Source organism: Lepidochelys olivacea, assembly GCF_965140295.1.
Source record: "Lepidochelys olivacea isolate rLepOli2 genome assembly, chromosome: 2".
Lineage (NCBI taxonomy): Eukaryota > Metazoa > Chordata > Testudines > Cheloniidae > Lepidochelys > Lepidochelys olivacea.
In genome coordinates this window covers 163,160,252-163,174,874 of record NC_140412.1, presented here as the reverse complement: position 1 = coordinate 163,174,874, position 14,623 = coordinate 163,160,252, and the positions used below count along the sequence as shown (strand labels likewise).

The 14,623-nt window shown below is 44.4% G+C and overlaps 1 protein-coding gene across 3 annotated transcripts in view; it reads left to right on the top strand.

Annotated features, from left to right (window-relative positions):
* RPRD1A (regulation of nuclear pre-mRNA domain containing 1A) overlaps window positions 1-14,623 on the top strand; it is a 63,772-nt gene that overhangs the window by 11,906 nt on the left and 37,243 nt on the right. For 2 of the 3 annotated variants that reach the window (XM_084620050.1, XM_084620051.1), the window contains exons 2-7: window positions 1,581-1,730; window positions 11,495-11,624; window positions 12,941-13,047; window positions 13,137-13,231; window positions 13,699-13,825; window positions 13,924-14,099. In XM_084620050.1, coding sequence (XP_084476176.1) covers window positions 1,581-1,730; window positions 11,495-11,624; window positions 12,941-13,047; window positions 13,137-13,231; window positions 13,699-13,825; window positions 13,924-14,099 — 785 coding nt within the window. The remainder of the gene's footprint in view (window positions 1-1,580; window positions 1,731-11,494; window positions 11,625-12,940; window positions 13,048-13,136; window positions 13,232-13,698; window positions 13,826-13,923; window positions 14,100-14,623) is intronic. The other variant, XM_084620052.1, reaches the window with a different exon arrangement.

Here is a 14,623-nt window from a genome sequence, read left to right as displayed (position 1 = left end):
ACTCATTTACAAAACTTTTCTTAAACATGAATATATTCTCATACTGTAGAATTAGAATTTACAATCCCTGTTCTATGAAGAGATACATTATAGCTTAAAGATATCTTCAGATTGCTTTTTTCCTCAAAAAGCATTTTATCAAAAAAATCCAATTTTTAAATAACTAGGAATTTTTATTATTTAAAAAAATCATTGGTTTTTATCCACCTTGCTTTCACTTAATATAGCCACAGATCATACAGTAGGACATAAAATCCTGGCTGTTTTGGAGAATGCTTTAATACCGTGCCAGTATGAGAAGAGTGCAGTGTGTGTGTGTGTACATAACTCTACATATGTGCTTGTGCTGCATGCATCACAGTGTCTGCAGGCATCGCTCATCTTGTAATCTCAGTTGTGCATAAATCAATTAGCAGTATTCAGTTACATTTCAGTTAGAATAAATCACTAGTTGCATATTTACTACTTTTCTCCTTGTTTGGAATCCATCTTGAATTGCATGTGATGGGGGAGGAAGGGGGGAAAAGGTGGCTGGGGAAATGGTGTGGCTTCTACACTCAGGTGGCCCAAAGGTCACCCCACAGTACATAATATTCTTCATAATAATTGCATTGGCCATAAACTAGCAAAATCCTATCATTTATGTTGCAATTTCTCACTAGCAATAACAAAGATGGCAGTAGCCTCTTACCTGGAAGTGGCGATGGCTCTGATGCAGGTTTCTCTCTGTTCCATTCCTTGTCCCCGAGCAGGTCTGAGGATGTCCTCCAGTCCATCTGCCCATAGAGCCTGCTGGCTCTGGGGTCTGTGTTTGACCTTCAACTGCTGGAATCTCCTCTGGCACTGCCAGTCTCTGTGTCCATGAGTGCATTTGCTCTTAAAACGCCATCAGGCACAACAGGGGGTGTTCAGCAACTAGTCAAACTCTTTATAGTAGTGGCAGGTTGATCGTAAGTTTCGAGATTTGCCATTGGTGTTTTTTTTTGTAGTGCGTTTTTTTTATTCTCTTACACTGACTTGCCCTCCATGTAATCCCCTCCTCTGCCAGACTCTTGGCAGTGCTCTTTTAGAGGTGTGATTTTTGGTGTGTCTCAAATTATGGTGCTTACTACACTAACTATTCAAGTGAGCTGTGTAGACATGCAGAAGGCTGGGTGTAATGTGGTGTTTATAAACTGGGCAGGTGTATATAAACTAATAGATGAGTTCCAGCGCTGAGGAAGGGAGCCTACTCACCTGGGTAAGCAAGCCTGACAAATCCATATAAAAGGCTTTTTAAGCATGGTAGAGAGGATTGGGCTAAAACCAAGGTAAAAGTCTGGGCTAAATGAGTTAGCCAGGTTCTTCCTTGTGTGTTGTCCCAACCCCCCGCCCCATCCCCTTCCATCCACACACACACACACATACACATATCTCACCTGAGTTTTTGTGCTTGCAGGCCAGCTAGCATGGCAGGGGGCATGGGGTTTAGGGCTTGGGTTCTGGTTTCACTTGAGCCAGTAGTACTCCTCCTCCTGTGCTGTGAGAATGCAGGCTAAATCATTTAGAGTGCTGATAGTCCTCCATTTGTCTTCTCTCAGTTTCCTCCAGTGTGCCAAGGAGGACAGACAAATTCTCCCACAGTTCACTGGGAAAGAATCTGTTGCACAGTTTACTGCAGCACAAAGAACCGTGGGACGTATCCCCAGAAAGTCCCGAGGACGCACATGGGGGAGCGCACCATAACTTGGGTAAGGGCTTGCAGTGTAGCTGCTCGTACACTGACTAGAGTAACATGGTTCCTGTTAGCATACATGTAATGCAGTGATTCTCAAACTTTTGTACTGGTGATCCCTTTCACATAGCAAGCCTCTTGAGTGCGACCCTCCCCCCCCTTATAAATTAAAAACACGTTTTTATATATTTAACACCATTATAAATGCTGGAGGCAAAGCGGGATTTGGTGGGGAGGCTGGCAGCTCGTGACCCCCCCCATGTAATAACGTGACCTTCTGAGGGATCCCAACCCCCAGTTTGAGAACGCCTGACGTAATGGATATTAAACTGTCTGAATGCCTGCCATATACCTTTTGGATTAAGCTTGCTTTCAGTGTGTCTAACTACCAGTTTCGTCTGAACTGTTTCAGCTAGCACTGGTTTAGTGCCAATATGAATGTCATTAAAATGGTTCAAACTGAAATGGTCCAGATGGGTCAACTACTCCCACAGTGCACCAGTAGCCTTTTGACGTGTTCCAGAATCCATTGCTTCTGGGAGCTGTGCCAATAACTGGAGTTAGGTAACCAGAGGGCATTGCAACTGAAAGTTTAGAAGAGCATTAGTGTGGGCATGAGGTAAAACTGCACCTTTTAGGAATGAGAGTCAATATAGACCCAGCCCTAACATCCAGTCCCTTCTTCTGTATTCACCTGGTGCAGTGTCTCAGTATAGCAGTGATATTGGTCGTTACCTATTTTTGTACGGCTCCCCATGTCAATAGTCACCTTCTAGCCCTTGCCTTGAGCCAGGAAAATGTGTGTGAATTAAATAAAATCTTAACCCGTAAATTGTGGCAGACAACGCTACCAACACTTGAATCTAACATACTGTGTTTTACCAAGTGCCGAGGAAAATCTGTATAGTTCCCTGATCACATTCATTTATTTTTTAATGGAAATCCAAACTTCCATATCTTTCTTGAAACCTGAATATGAGTGGTCCTCTCCGAAGAGAGATACTAGAAGGGGTAGATAAGGTTTTCAGACTGAGTCCAGCAAAGTTGATTTTGGAAATAGATGTAAAATGTTCTCAGGAACAGTTAAGCATATTGAAGTCCTTTGTTCGTGTCCTTTAATTAGAATCTATGCGGAGCAGAATACATTAGCAGCAAACGCTAAGGCAGGATTGTGTATACTTCCAGATAGCAATTTAGCCCAGTTTGATATAGTTCTATTGCAGATCAGCAAGAGCTCAAGGTTGAAGTCTAGATACGGAAACACACATAGGTGGAGAAGTTTAAATGTGCATCATCCAAGGATGGGCACTGATCTGGAACCCAAGAGACCTGGGTTCTAATCAATGTTTCATTATTTTAGTAACTACAGAAAAATCTCTAACAATATTCGTCTCCCTGTGCTCCTTAAATGTTGGTTGGTTCTCTGCCTCAACTGCCAAAGAATCCTTTGATTTAAGCATTTTGTATAACTAAATCAGGCAAATCTGTAACATCTGTAGATTGGATAGATCAGTGGTTCTGAACTGGGGTCTCGGGCTCCCTAGGGGGGAGCTGCAAGCAGGTTTTTTGCGTGGGAGGAATGCCAAGCAGGGTCAGCATTAGACTCACTGGGGCCCAGGGCAAAAAGCTGAAGCCCATCGCATGGGTCTGAAGCCCTGGGTCCTGAGGAATGTAGCTTCACAGTGCCCCTGTGGTGTGGGGCACTAGGCAGTTGCCCTGCTTGCTACCTTCTAATGCCTGCCCTGGCTTTTATATGCAGAAGACCAGTTGTAGCATAGCTAGGCTGTGGAGTTTTTATAGTATGTTGCGGGGGGGGCTCAGAAAGGAAAATGTTGAGAACCCCTGGGCTAGATTGTAGGGGGAGACTTTTTTTAAAGGCATTACATACATCATTATGTATACACCAATATCCTGTATGTTGCCTAAGGCAATTGGTAAATGTTTCTTACCAGCAAATGGACAAGGAAAATACCTGGCTTTGTAAATGTCTCTCATCTCAGTACAGTGAATATGAATATGGTTTGTTGAAATCTTACCTGACAGCTGGAGAAAACACTAGCTTTTTGATGGAGATGTGGGGAGACTTTTCCTCCATCTGTTGATGGTAGTTCTTTCGAGGTGTGTTTTGTTTTATTTCCTCCTTTCTCTTATGAGTGCTGTGAGGAAGGCGGCTTGCTGTCTCTGGGATTTCTTGCAATTCTCTCCATTGGAAGGACTCCCTTGTGACAGAATGGCCTCCTTGTTTTTAGTGTTCCACTTCTTTCAGTTAGAGTTTCTGAGTTTGTTTCAAATAGGGACCCCAACTTTATGGGGTTTGTTTTCATTGTCTCTTACTTTCAGCTATGAGGAGAACAGTGCAGTGTCAGAAAGCAGATCCCAACCCATCAGTATTGTTGGCACTGCTCTCTGAGGGGCTATTTTTGTTTCAGAAATCCTCTCAAACTTGACTACTTTGAAAACTGAATGGTTCTATAGCCATGCTGGACATAAACAGTTCCTACAAGTATTTATTTTATGTAGCTATCAAGATAGTATATCTGGGCTGTTCTGCCCCCTGTGCATGAAGAAGATTTATGTTCAATATCTAGGTGACTTTTCAGAGTTTACACATTACAGCCTCCAGATGCCTTGTTTCCCCAAAACAAGATATCAAACTGATATCTTTTTCCTGTTAGTGACTATCAGTACTAGGGTTCAGTTCAGAGGATGGCAATGTTAGCTTTACCTAGTCATACAGTCTCAGATCATCTTACTTGGTTGCTCCATAGTTTGTTCTCGAAACACACTTTTTGCTTGCTCCCATGTCAAGTGACATGTCAAAAGGGGCAGTATGTCAGGGCTTGCTGTAGAGACCAGCATGAGCAATTTACAGCAACTCCTCACTTAATGTTCTCCTGTTTAACGTTTCTTCGAAGTTACGTTGCTACTCCATTAGGGAACATGCTCGTTTAAAGTTGTGCAATGCTTCCTTATAATGTCGTTTGGCTGCCTGCTCTGTCCACTGCTTATAGGATTCTGTGGAAGAGCAGCGACTTTACAAGGGAGCATTGCACAAGTTCCTCTTCTCCGCCTCCTCCCTCCCAGCGCTTCCCCTGCTGCCAGACGGCTTTTCTCTTCAAAGCGCTACTTCTCTCCTGCTGGCTGGCTGCGCAGCTGCCCCTGTTCCTCCTGTGTCCCCCAGCCTGTGCTCACAGGGTTGCATTCTGAAAGGGGCTTTAGAGCTGCAGGCTGGGGCCCCCTTAGCCCAGGGCCCTGCAGCCCCTAAAGCCCCTGCCTTCCAGGTGGCCCTGCCTGGTTGGGGGGGGAGCTCCCAGAATTGTGGTCACGGGGGTAGTGGTGCACGGAGCCACCTGCACACCCCCTGCACCAAACAGGAGCTGTCCCAGGTAAGTGCTCTGCACCTCCTGCCTGCCCCAGCCCTGAGCCTTCTCCCAAACCCTGCACCCCCAGCCCTGAGCCCCAGGAGGAGAATAGAGGGGGAAAAAAATGGGAGGGAGATAAGAGAGAGTGCTCCCCCAGTGGGGGGTGGGGAGCAAAAATGAAGCTGAGCACAGGGCCCCACTAACTCTAAATCTGCTTAGTCTCCTCTCCTCCCCTTCCCTCCCAGAAAGTCCTAAGTGCTGCCAAACAGCTGTTTGGCGGCAGGGAAGTGGTGGGAGCAACGGGGAGGAGCGGGGGCGCAATGTGCTCCAGGGAGGAGGTGGAGTGGGGGTGGGAAGAGTTGGACCTGGAGCATCCCCTAGCAAAGTCAGCGCCTGTTCTTAAGGGGGGAAGCTGCTGCTGTGCAAGGTGCTTTCTAGTGTCCTTGCCTGCCTCATTGTCTGCAGCAGGCTGTGCCTGTGTGGGGTAAGCCAAGGGCACCTCCCTACGATAGTACAGTATATAATGTCTTTTGTCTGCCCCCCAAAAAATTTCCTTGGAACCTAATCCCCCACATTTACATTAAATCTTATGGGAAAATTGTATTAGTTTAACATTGTTTGACTTAAAGTTGCATTTTTCAGGAACATAACTACAACGTTAAGTTTGGAGTTACTGTGCTTATATATTTGATAATTTTCAAATAGTAACATTTTCTATGGATTCCACCTTCCACCTACCATGCGGCATCTCTGTGCCTGACCCAGATTACGAATCTGGTCTTTTTCAGTAAGAGATTTTGCATACCGTTGTCCCTTAGACAAGAATCTAATTTCATGTCAACAATGTGTCTTTCGGATGTTGAGAGCTGTTGTTAGTTCTCGCTGTACGGACTGGCATATGAGGGATTTTGTATAAGGAACATGATTAAAACAGCGTTCTATTTACACTGCAAAAATTGAGTATTATCACTGAGGGGATGGGGTGTCACAATGTTACTGGATTCTCCTTCCCCAAAGTGTAGATGACACCTGACACCAATATGCAAATATATCGGGCTGGTGACCAGTACGGGGACTGGATTAAGCATCTCTAGACGGTATAAGAAAACCAGGGACCTGAAACACACCTCTGGCATCTTGCCAACATTGTGCCTGTTTTCTGAGGAGGTTGACAAGCACAGAGCCAGCAGTGGTGCATGATGAACTAGTCAGCTGTGATGCTGCCCTGCTGGCCCCAGAATCCAGCATGGGGAGTGGTGGGAACCAGCAGCAGTGCAGAAGGAGGCCCACAAAGTGATTCTGTTCCTGAAATGAGTCCCGGGGGGGGGGGAGGCTTTGATCCAGGAGCAGCACATCCTGCTGTACTTAAGGGAGCTGTTTGATGCCCACCCAGGGAACAACCTGGCTGCAGAGCTTGCAGAGGACAGACTGGACAGAAGCTGCCTTGGAGCCTGGTAAGTTTCTGGCTCCATTTAATGTAGGAATGGGGTGGATTTCGGTTCTATGAAACACTTCAAAATTTATTACATGCTGCTAACCAGGGCTTCTGTCTGCCAATGGCAGATGGTACACCAGTTGTGCGCCCGTTCTCCTCTGTCTTCTTCCGTCCACTCCCCCCCCGCCATGTGGAATTCAAATTGGTGACCAGGAAATACAAACAATAAATATTTTCAAGGTGTTTTTATATTACTAGAAAGGCAGATTTTTGCTAGGGCATTTGTTTCTTAAAAATAATAACCTAACACTGCCATACCTATAAGTATGCCACTCTATAACCATCCAGTGGTGTAACAAGCCATCTGGAAAGAGTGAATGGTACAGCGGTGGTGGTGCAAGTGTGTTTCATTCACAAATCTAGTCCATTTCAGGTAAAGGTAGTCCAAGCAGTACATAGGTGACAAAATCATTTGTCTCAAATTTGACTGGGTTTGAAAATGCATCCAGAAATATGCCAGGAGGTGGGGGGGGGGGGGGTGGTTGTGGAGTTCTGTGTGTTTGCATGTAATCATGACTGGCTAAGCCCCATGAAATTTATGCAGCATGCTGTTGATTCCCTTATGAATTCTGACTGCATCTTAGGTGCTGATAGATGCAGACGTTTCCTGAAGCCAGAACTCCAGATAAGTAATCACGTTTTGGGGAAGTGAATATTTTTTAGGCCCACCTTGGTAGCTCACAAAGCCATTCCACTCATAGAGGTGTTCAGCCATTATAGGTTTGACTACCTTCACTGCATACATTGCAGGTTTCCCACCAGCAGCTTTGAATATCCTCTCCTTTTGCCGGTCAGGCACCACAAGAACAGCTATGTCCTCCAAAATGTGGAAGGCCTGAAATGATAGAAAAAGTCTTTGTAGCAAGGCAACTGACAGACACACCTTCCTCCCCCTGAGTAGATATGCAATTTTTAGAAAACAAAAAACAGCTTTGAATTTTAACTTACCAGTGTCTCAATATTAATGTCTCTGTGATTAACCAGGCTGTGTTCAGGGAGCATCTGTGGTCGGAAGCATCCCTCTCACAGTATATTGAGGTTCAGTTTGGAAATGTAATGCTTTGTCCTTCGAATTCCACCAGAATTTTTTCTGTGCTCCTGCAATGAGCTGTTTGAGACAGTAACTCTGTGTCTTGTCCTATTCCAGGCCCCTCGACCTCTAGTGACTGCAGAATCTCCACAGCTTGCCCACTGTCTAGTACAAGCCTGGCCCAGCATACTGTCAAGGATCGTTTCGAGAGGAAGCATTTCTGTGATTAACTTATGGTTGAAATTCTGGATAGGACCCACAAGCAGGTCCAGTACCAAAAACAGAGGGACTTATGGCTAAAGGCAAGGCATGGCGAGAGTCAAGAGGAAAGGCTGAGGCAGGCTGCACAGCTTGAGAACAGGGTTTCAGTGCAGGAGCAGGCACTTGTTTCACTGTTCCTGGAGCAGGAGCAGTGGCTAAAAAAGGACAGAGGTCAGCAGAGAGAACAGTTTGAGTTGCTGATGTAAGTAACGGCTGAAAGAGTACCGACTCCTGCTGCATCACCCACATTACAGCCTCAGACCCCTGGTCAGTATCCTGGGATTTAGTCCAGAAACAGTTCGGAAAACTTCATGACTGTGTAGCATATGCAGTCAGGCCCCAATAGCGGCTGGGCCAGGAAACTTAGACCAGTTCGGTCCTTTATATTGACGACTTTCCTGTGGATGCCTCCATCCCACTCATGTGCAGCAAGAAGGGAAAGGAAACCTAGGGGTCTGGGGACATACAGTGGTAGGGGGTTTCTGTTTTGTACATGGTTTCATTATTTGTCTTGTTCATGCACTTTTTTCCTCCCCTGTTTGGTTCTGGTGTGTTGGTGTGGCACTGTCAGCTGGCCTGCCTGGCAATGGGTGGATGTTGTAGTTTTCCAAGACATCTTTATAAATAAAGATTTCTGTGTCATTAGGAGAGTTTTTCTATCACTGTCATATTGTACAGTGTTTTTAAAATAACAAAGGTAAACACATGATCAGGGACAATTAGGAATTAGTATGCAAACACCATTCCTTTATACAATCCTCACTTCAGTCACTTCTTTATATTACTCCTGGGGAAATTCTGTGTACAATATTTTAAAATTTGGCAAATTTTATTTGTCAAAATAACACTCTATAATCACACCAATTTGTTATTTTGGTAATTTATTCAACATGCTTGTTAGCAACAATGTATCAACATAGACAAAAATAAAAAATTCCCCCAGAAGTAGAGTGTTAAAGAAAGCCCTACCACAGTCTAGTTCCAGTCCCTCTCCCCAGGGATCCAGAGGGAGAAACAGTCTCATGCTGGGTCCCGGGTTTGTTTGATGTTTCCTGCACACTGTCTCCTTCGAACTGCAGCTGTCGGGAACCCTCCAGTTCTCTCTCTCCTCCTCTTTTCTCTCTCTCCGCTCCCCCCACCCCAGTCTTCTATTTGCAAACTGTGGAACTAGACTCGGCCGGGTCCAGGAGCTCTGCAGCCCATTTCTGCAAGGGAAAAAGGAAATTCTGCACAGAAGATTCATTCTGCGCAAATTCTGGATTGCAGAGTGGTGCTGAATTTTCCCAGGAGTATTATATGAATCTATACTGTGAATCATGCCCCACCATTTCATAAGTGGCCAAGTCATTCATAAGTACATTGCATGGCAGTCGAGTCCCTACCCTCCCCAAGCACTGACCCCCCACCCCAAATCAATAAGCCCTGTCCCCATTCCTCCAAAAGGACATTCATAGTCTATAATATGGGAGCACAAAGCCTCCCTGACTTCTGTTGCCTGGGTGCATCTAGCTCCAGCTATGGTAGGGGGACTTTCTGCCTGAGTATACTGGTTCAGTGGACCTTCTCTCTCATAGGTCCATTCAGAGGGAAATGACTCACCTCTGGCTTCACAAAGATAGTGAAGATTACAGCAAGCCACAGTAATGCGAACAGCACTGATGACTTGGAGATGTCTACAGACCCATTTGGATGTGCAACAGGATTTTAGTCTACCAAAAGCATGTTCAACAACCATTCTGCACCTGCTGAGAGTTTAATAGGCCAAGGCAAAAAGGGCCATGTGGGGATCCCCAAAATAATGGTGGGGTCAGTAATGCTATTGATATTTGATGGGAATAGTATTCCAGCCTGTCCATGAATGTAGACTCTCCCTCATCACACAACCCTGACATCATGAACTTTCCCAGTGCAGCCCACGTTCACATTTGTAAATGGACCTCTGGGGTCCATGAGGGCCTGCATAGCAATGGAGTAGTGCCCTTTGTGGTTTGTGCTCATGTTCCTTGAGGAGGGCAAACTAGGGGCACATGAGTTCCATTCTCTCAAATGCAATTACTTCATGAATATCTTTCAAACCACATGCCTGATTGCCTCAGAAACCTCCACCATGACTTTACCCACAGGTGACTTCCCAGTCTTAAACTGGTTGGCAATGGCCCTGTAGCAGTCTGGGGTAGCCAGCTTCTGGACACTTATAGCAACCCGCTTTTGGATTGGCATGAGTGGCCTCATGCATATGTTTACACTAGAGGGTTGGGGCAAGCGCTTCAGAAAGCTCCAGAAATGTAGTTTTCTTCATGTGAAAGTGCTGGACCACAGCTGGTCATCCTAAGTCACCATGACAGTATCGTCCCCTCAGCCTGCGCTTGTGGCCCTGCACCAGAAGCGCCGGTCTACTCGGGGCATGAGTGATTGTACGGAGTGTCATGAGCTCTGTCAGCCAGTTGGAGTCTGCCATGCTTTGGTACTCTGCTACCGCCACTTCCTGCTCCATCATAAGCTCTGTCAGGTGCCTTTGTTGGGTCAGAAGACAGCACCAAAATATCCACCAGCATTTCTCAGAAGCTCTGCCTGTTTCCCAACATAGGAGTGAAAGTGCAAGCAAAGAACTTCTTCTAAAGGCGCCGTCTCCATGTTGCTGTTTCCAATAGCTGGGGGTGCACGGACCAAAATGATTGCTTGGCAGGATGTGTTGGTGGGCTGTTCAAACTTCCTGTAACATGCCGTGTAGACAGTCAAGCTTTCTCACAGGAGGCCAGTGTCCGGGGTCTAGACCAGCCGCATTTCAGGAGGGTGTTTGAGAGTCTGGTGTATGGCTGATTTCACTTGAGTCTGTGTGCTGCAGCGTTGACATCAGAGTCCCAGCTTCAAGCCTGGGTTAGAAAAACCTTAATGTCCAGTTAACAATCATTGTAAATGCTCAAGCCCTGGGTTCTGTAACCCAGGGTCAGCTGATTGGAGTCCCACTAACCCTGGGCTTATATTGTAGTGTAGACATACCCTGAAGCAGTTTTGAAAATGTTACCCTAAGATTATAGCTACAAGATCATATGTTTGCTTTGGTGATTCATAATGTAAATTTAAAAGCGCAACGTGTATTTTAAAAAATGTAAGGTTCTGCGTGTGGGAAGAAGAATAATTTGGGAGACTAAGTAAGTGTTATGTTGTGGAGGAGAGACTGGGTATGAGCGTGGAGGGGAAGGACAGTGTGTGTGCTGAAGTAGCAAAGGAATGTGGTAGTGTGAGAGGGGCAGCAAGAGGTCAGAGCAAATTGTGGATTGGCAAAATGTGAAGAATGTTCAAACTTCAAATTAGCTGTTGCTGGGCCTGTACTGAAAATGGCAGCGGGGGATGGCGGACTGATATGACTTGCTTTCTCTGGGTTTTGAGGGCTGAAATTTATGCAGACAAATTTTTTATAAAAAATGGCTTTGATTATTTTGTATTAATAGTATGAGGTGCTAACAGAAATAGTGAAGGAACTTTGTATTTTTAGCTAACATTTATATCTGTTTACATTCTCTACATAAGAGATGTAGGAAGAAACTCAACTGAATGTTAACTTGCAAAATTAGTTTTACACTACTAACAACTTCGGATTGTTGCATCTCTCTTTTTTTTTCTTTTATCAGCAAAACCAAATAGGAAGTTGACATTTCTGTACCTGGCCAACGATGTCATTCAGAACAGCAAAAGGAAAGGACCAGAATTTACAAAAGACTTTGCACCAGTTATAGTTGAGGCCTTTAAGCATGTTTCAAGGTACAGTAAACTGTAATGTGAGCATTATTGTCATCTTAACTATCATGCAAACAAAAAAGCCCGTGTGAGGCATTTTCCTTTCAGAACACTTCATTTGTTCTGTCTGGCTCAGCAGCGCTCATGGACCCTATTTAAAGAAAGCACCCTATCCTAGATCTGAAATCTATTTTTTTTTTTTCAATTTCTTCCCTGCACCTCTTAGTTTAAAAGCTCCTTTGATCTTGAATAAATGTCAATCTTCTTTAGTATATATACCCAGTGGTGCTGGAACACTTTTTAATAGTGCGAGTACTGAAAGCCAACCCCGCTTACCCCTGTCTGTTCCCGCCCTCCCTTCTCCTCCCCCCCCCCCCCCCAGCTGGGACTGGGAGCAGGGCCGTGTCTCCGGGATTGGGCGGGGGGTGTGGATCTGGCAGGGGTAAGAGGCTGGGGCTGGCAGCCGGGAGCCCGGGCGCAGGAGGGCCGGCAAGTGGGATCCCGCATAAAACCTAGGGTTGCTGCAGCACCCTCCCCCCCACCCCCACACACACCCTAGTTCCCATGCCTGTGTATGCACCTTGATCAGAATAAAGTTTATTAGCCTGATAATCATCTTTTCACATTGGAAGACTGGGTTGTGTTTTTCTTTTGTGTTAGGTTGAGGGTAAATGTGTTTTTCAACTTGTATGTTACAATAATTCCCTATTCCTTAATGATACAGATCTAGCATATGATTTCTCTGGATTCTCTGCACCTTGAAGTCTTTAAACCATGATTTGAGGACTTCAATAGCTCAGACAAGTTAGGGGTTTGTTACAGGAGTTGGTGGGTGAGAGTCTGTGGCCTGCATTGTACAGGAGGTCAGACTAGATGATCATAATGGTCCCTTCTGACCTTAAAGTCTATGATTCTATTTAGCACTTAAACTAGAACGTGTATCTGTAGATGAATCTTTCGCATCTTTTTATGTAATAAGATTTAATTGTAAAAAAGATGAAATGTTAATTAATAGAATAAGGGTAAAACTGATCTGTCATGCTTTGCTAGGTTTAAAGGCACTATGAAGCATTCAGTGGTTGAAGTAGGCTGGTGGGCTAGTAGACTTGGCCTTTATTTCAATGTGACGTATTGTGAGGTGGCTTTGAACAAGTCAAAACGTCCTTTACCCTTTCTGCAAAATGAGGATCTTCACCTCAGAGAGGTGTTGGGCATTTTAATTCTTTGATATTTGTAAAATACTTCAGATCCTTGGATGCAAGATTATACAGGGCTGAATTGTTTATTACTTGGTTGTACTTCTACCATTTTTATTGGTGATTTTATTGTTTCCCCCACAGTGAGTCTGATGAGAGTTGTAAGAAACACCTTGGCCGTGTGCTCTCTATTTGGGAAGAAAGGTCTGTTTATGAAAATGATGTATTAGAACAACTTAGGCAAGCTTTGTGTAAGTATTCTGTGTGTATGTATTTTAGTCTCTCGAAATAAATGTATTGTTTCCTGAACTGATTTTTAGGTCTCTACTTTGACTTTTAGATGGTGACAGAAAGGCCAGGAAGCGCACATTTGAACAGATAAAAGTTGATGAAAATAACTGTTCAGCACAAAGTTCTCCAAGTGACCCTCCACAGGTAGAAGTCTCTTGTGTTCATAAACTTTTATCATTTCGTAAGGTTTGGGATATATGTGTAAAAACCCCAAATCCTTCAGTCACTGAGTAATAAAGAACCAACTCTGCATTGTAATGGGTCCCATTTTAAGGGCCAAATTAACACTCAAAGCTAGAACGTTGAGTAAAGGTGGCTGTATGCAACCTTTATTCTTCCCCAATCCTTGGATTATCATGAGCAAAACAGCCCCTGATGTAACAGCCCCAATGCTGCTCTCAACTATGCTGGCTGAAGAGGCCTCCCATAGGGAAGGACTGCTGTGCACTCCAACTCTACTTCAGGCACTTCCTTACGTTAGCATGGTTCATAGGTATCAAGTGGGCTATACCAGATTTATGCTTGCAGAGGCTTCTGCCATGCCGATGGAATCTTTATTGTGTATCAGGATTTAATGACTAGACCAGTTCTAAGGCCGTGTGTTTTTTCAGACTACAGATCTTATTAGAGCATTACAAGAACTAGAAAATGCAGCCTCTGGGGATGCAGCAGTTCATCAGAGGATAGCTTCATTGCCTGTAGAGGTCCAAGATGTGTCCTTACTAGACAGAATAACAGGTGAGAGATGGGCATGGAGTAATTGAAGTGTTAGCATGAGAGAGCCTGAGAAGATTTTGTAATGTATTGCTATTTTTTTTTCTTTGCTTGTCTTTTAGATAAGGAATCTGGAGAACAGCTTTCCAAGATGGTAGATGATGCTTGTATGGTACTGGCGGATTACAATGGCAGGTTGGCGGCTGAAATAGATGATAGAAAACAATTAACTCGAATGTTATCAGACTTTCTGCGGTGTCAAAAAGAAGTCCTTGCAGAAAAAGAGCATAAGTTGGAAGTGCGTAATATTTTGTTCAGTTAATCCATGTTCTTCATGAAATTAATTTTGATATGTTATAAATGTTTAGTTGGTTTAAACTTTCTCTCAAAGGTAAATATTAGATGCCCACTTCGAGCACATGACTAGCAGGAACTTCCTAGCTTCAAAACTCTAAAACCATTAAGCCACTTCCACATTAGGTGGTATGTTGAGGGAAAGTCCTCCTTCTATATCTAGCTCACTTCCTTCTTTTACTGCTGATATTGAAAAGGCTCTTTTAGTTATTGTTTTACGCTTGGTCTTCACCGAAAAGCTATATTGGTGTAGTTACTTTGGTTGGGGTGTTTTAAAAATACAAATGAGCACACACTGTTGACTGGCGTAGCTATGCCAACAGAAGCCCTGGTATAAACGCAGCTATGTCAACAGATGGTTCTACTGTTGTAGCCTTCAGTGGTTGCTTTTTCTAAGCTTTGTTCACAGCTTCTGTTTGGGGGGGGGGGGCTTACCTAAATTTAACAGAGCTTTCTTATCTGCATTGT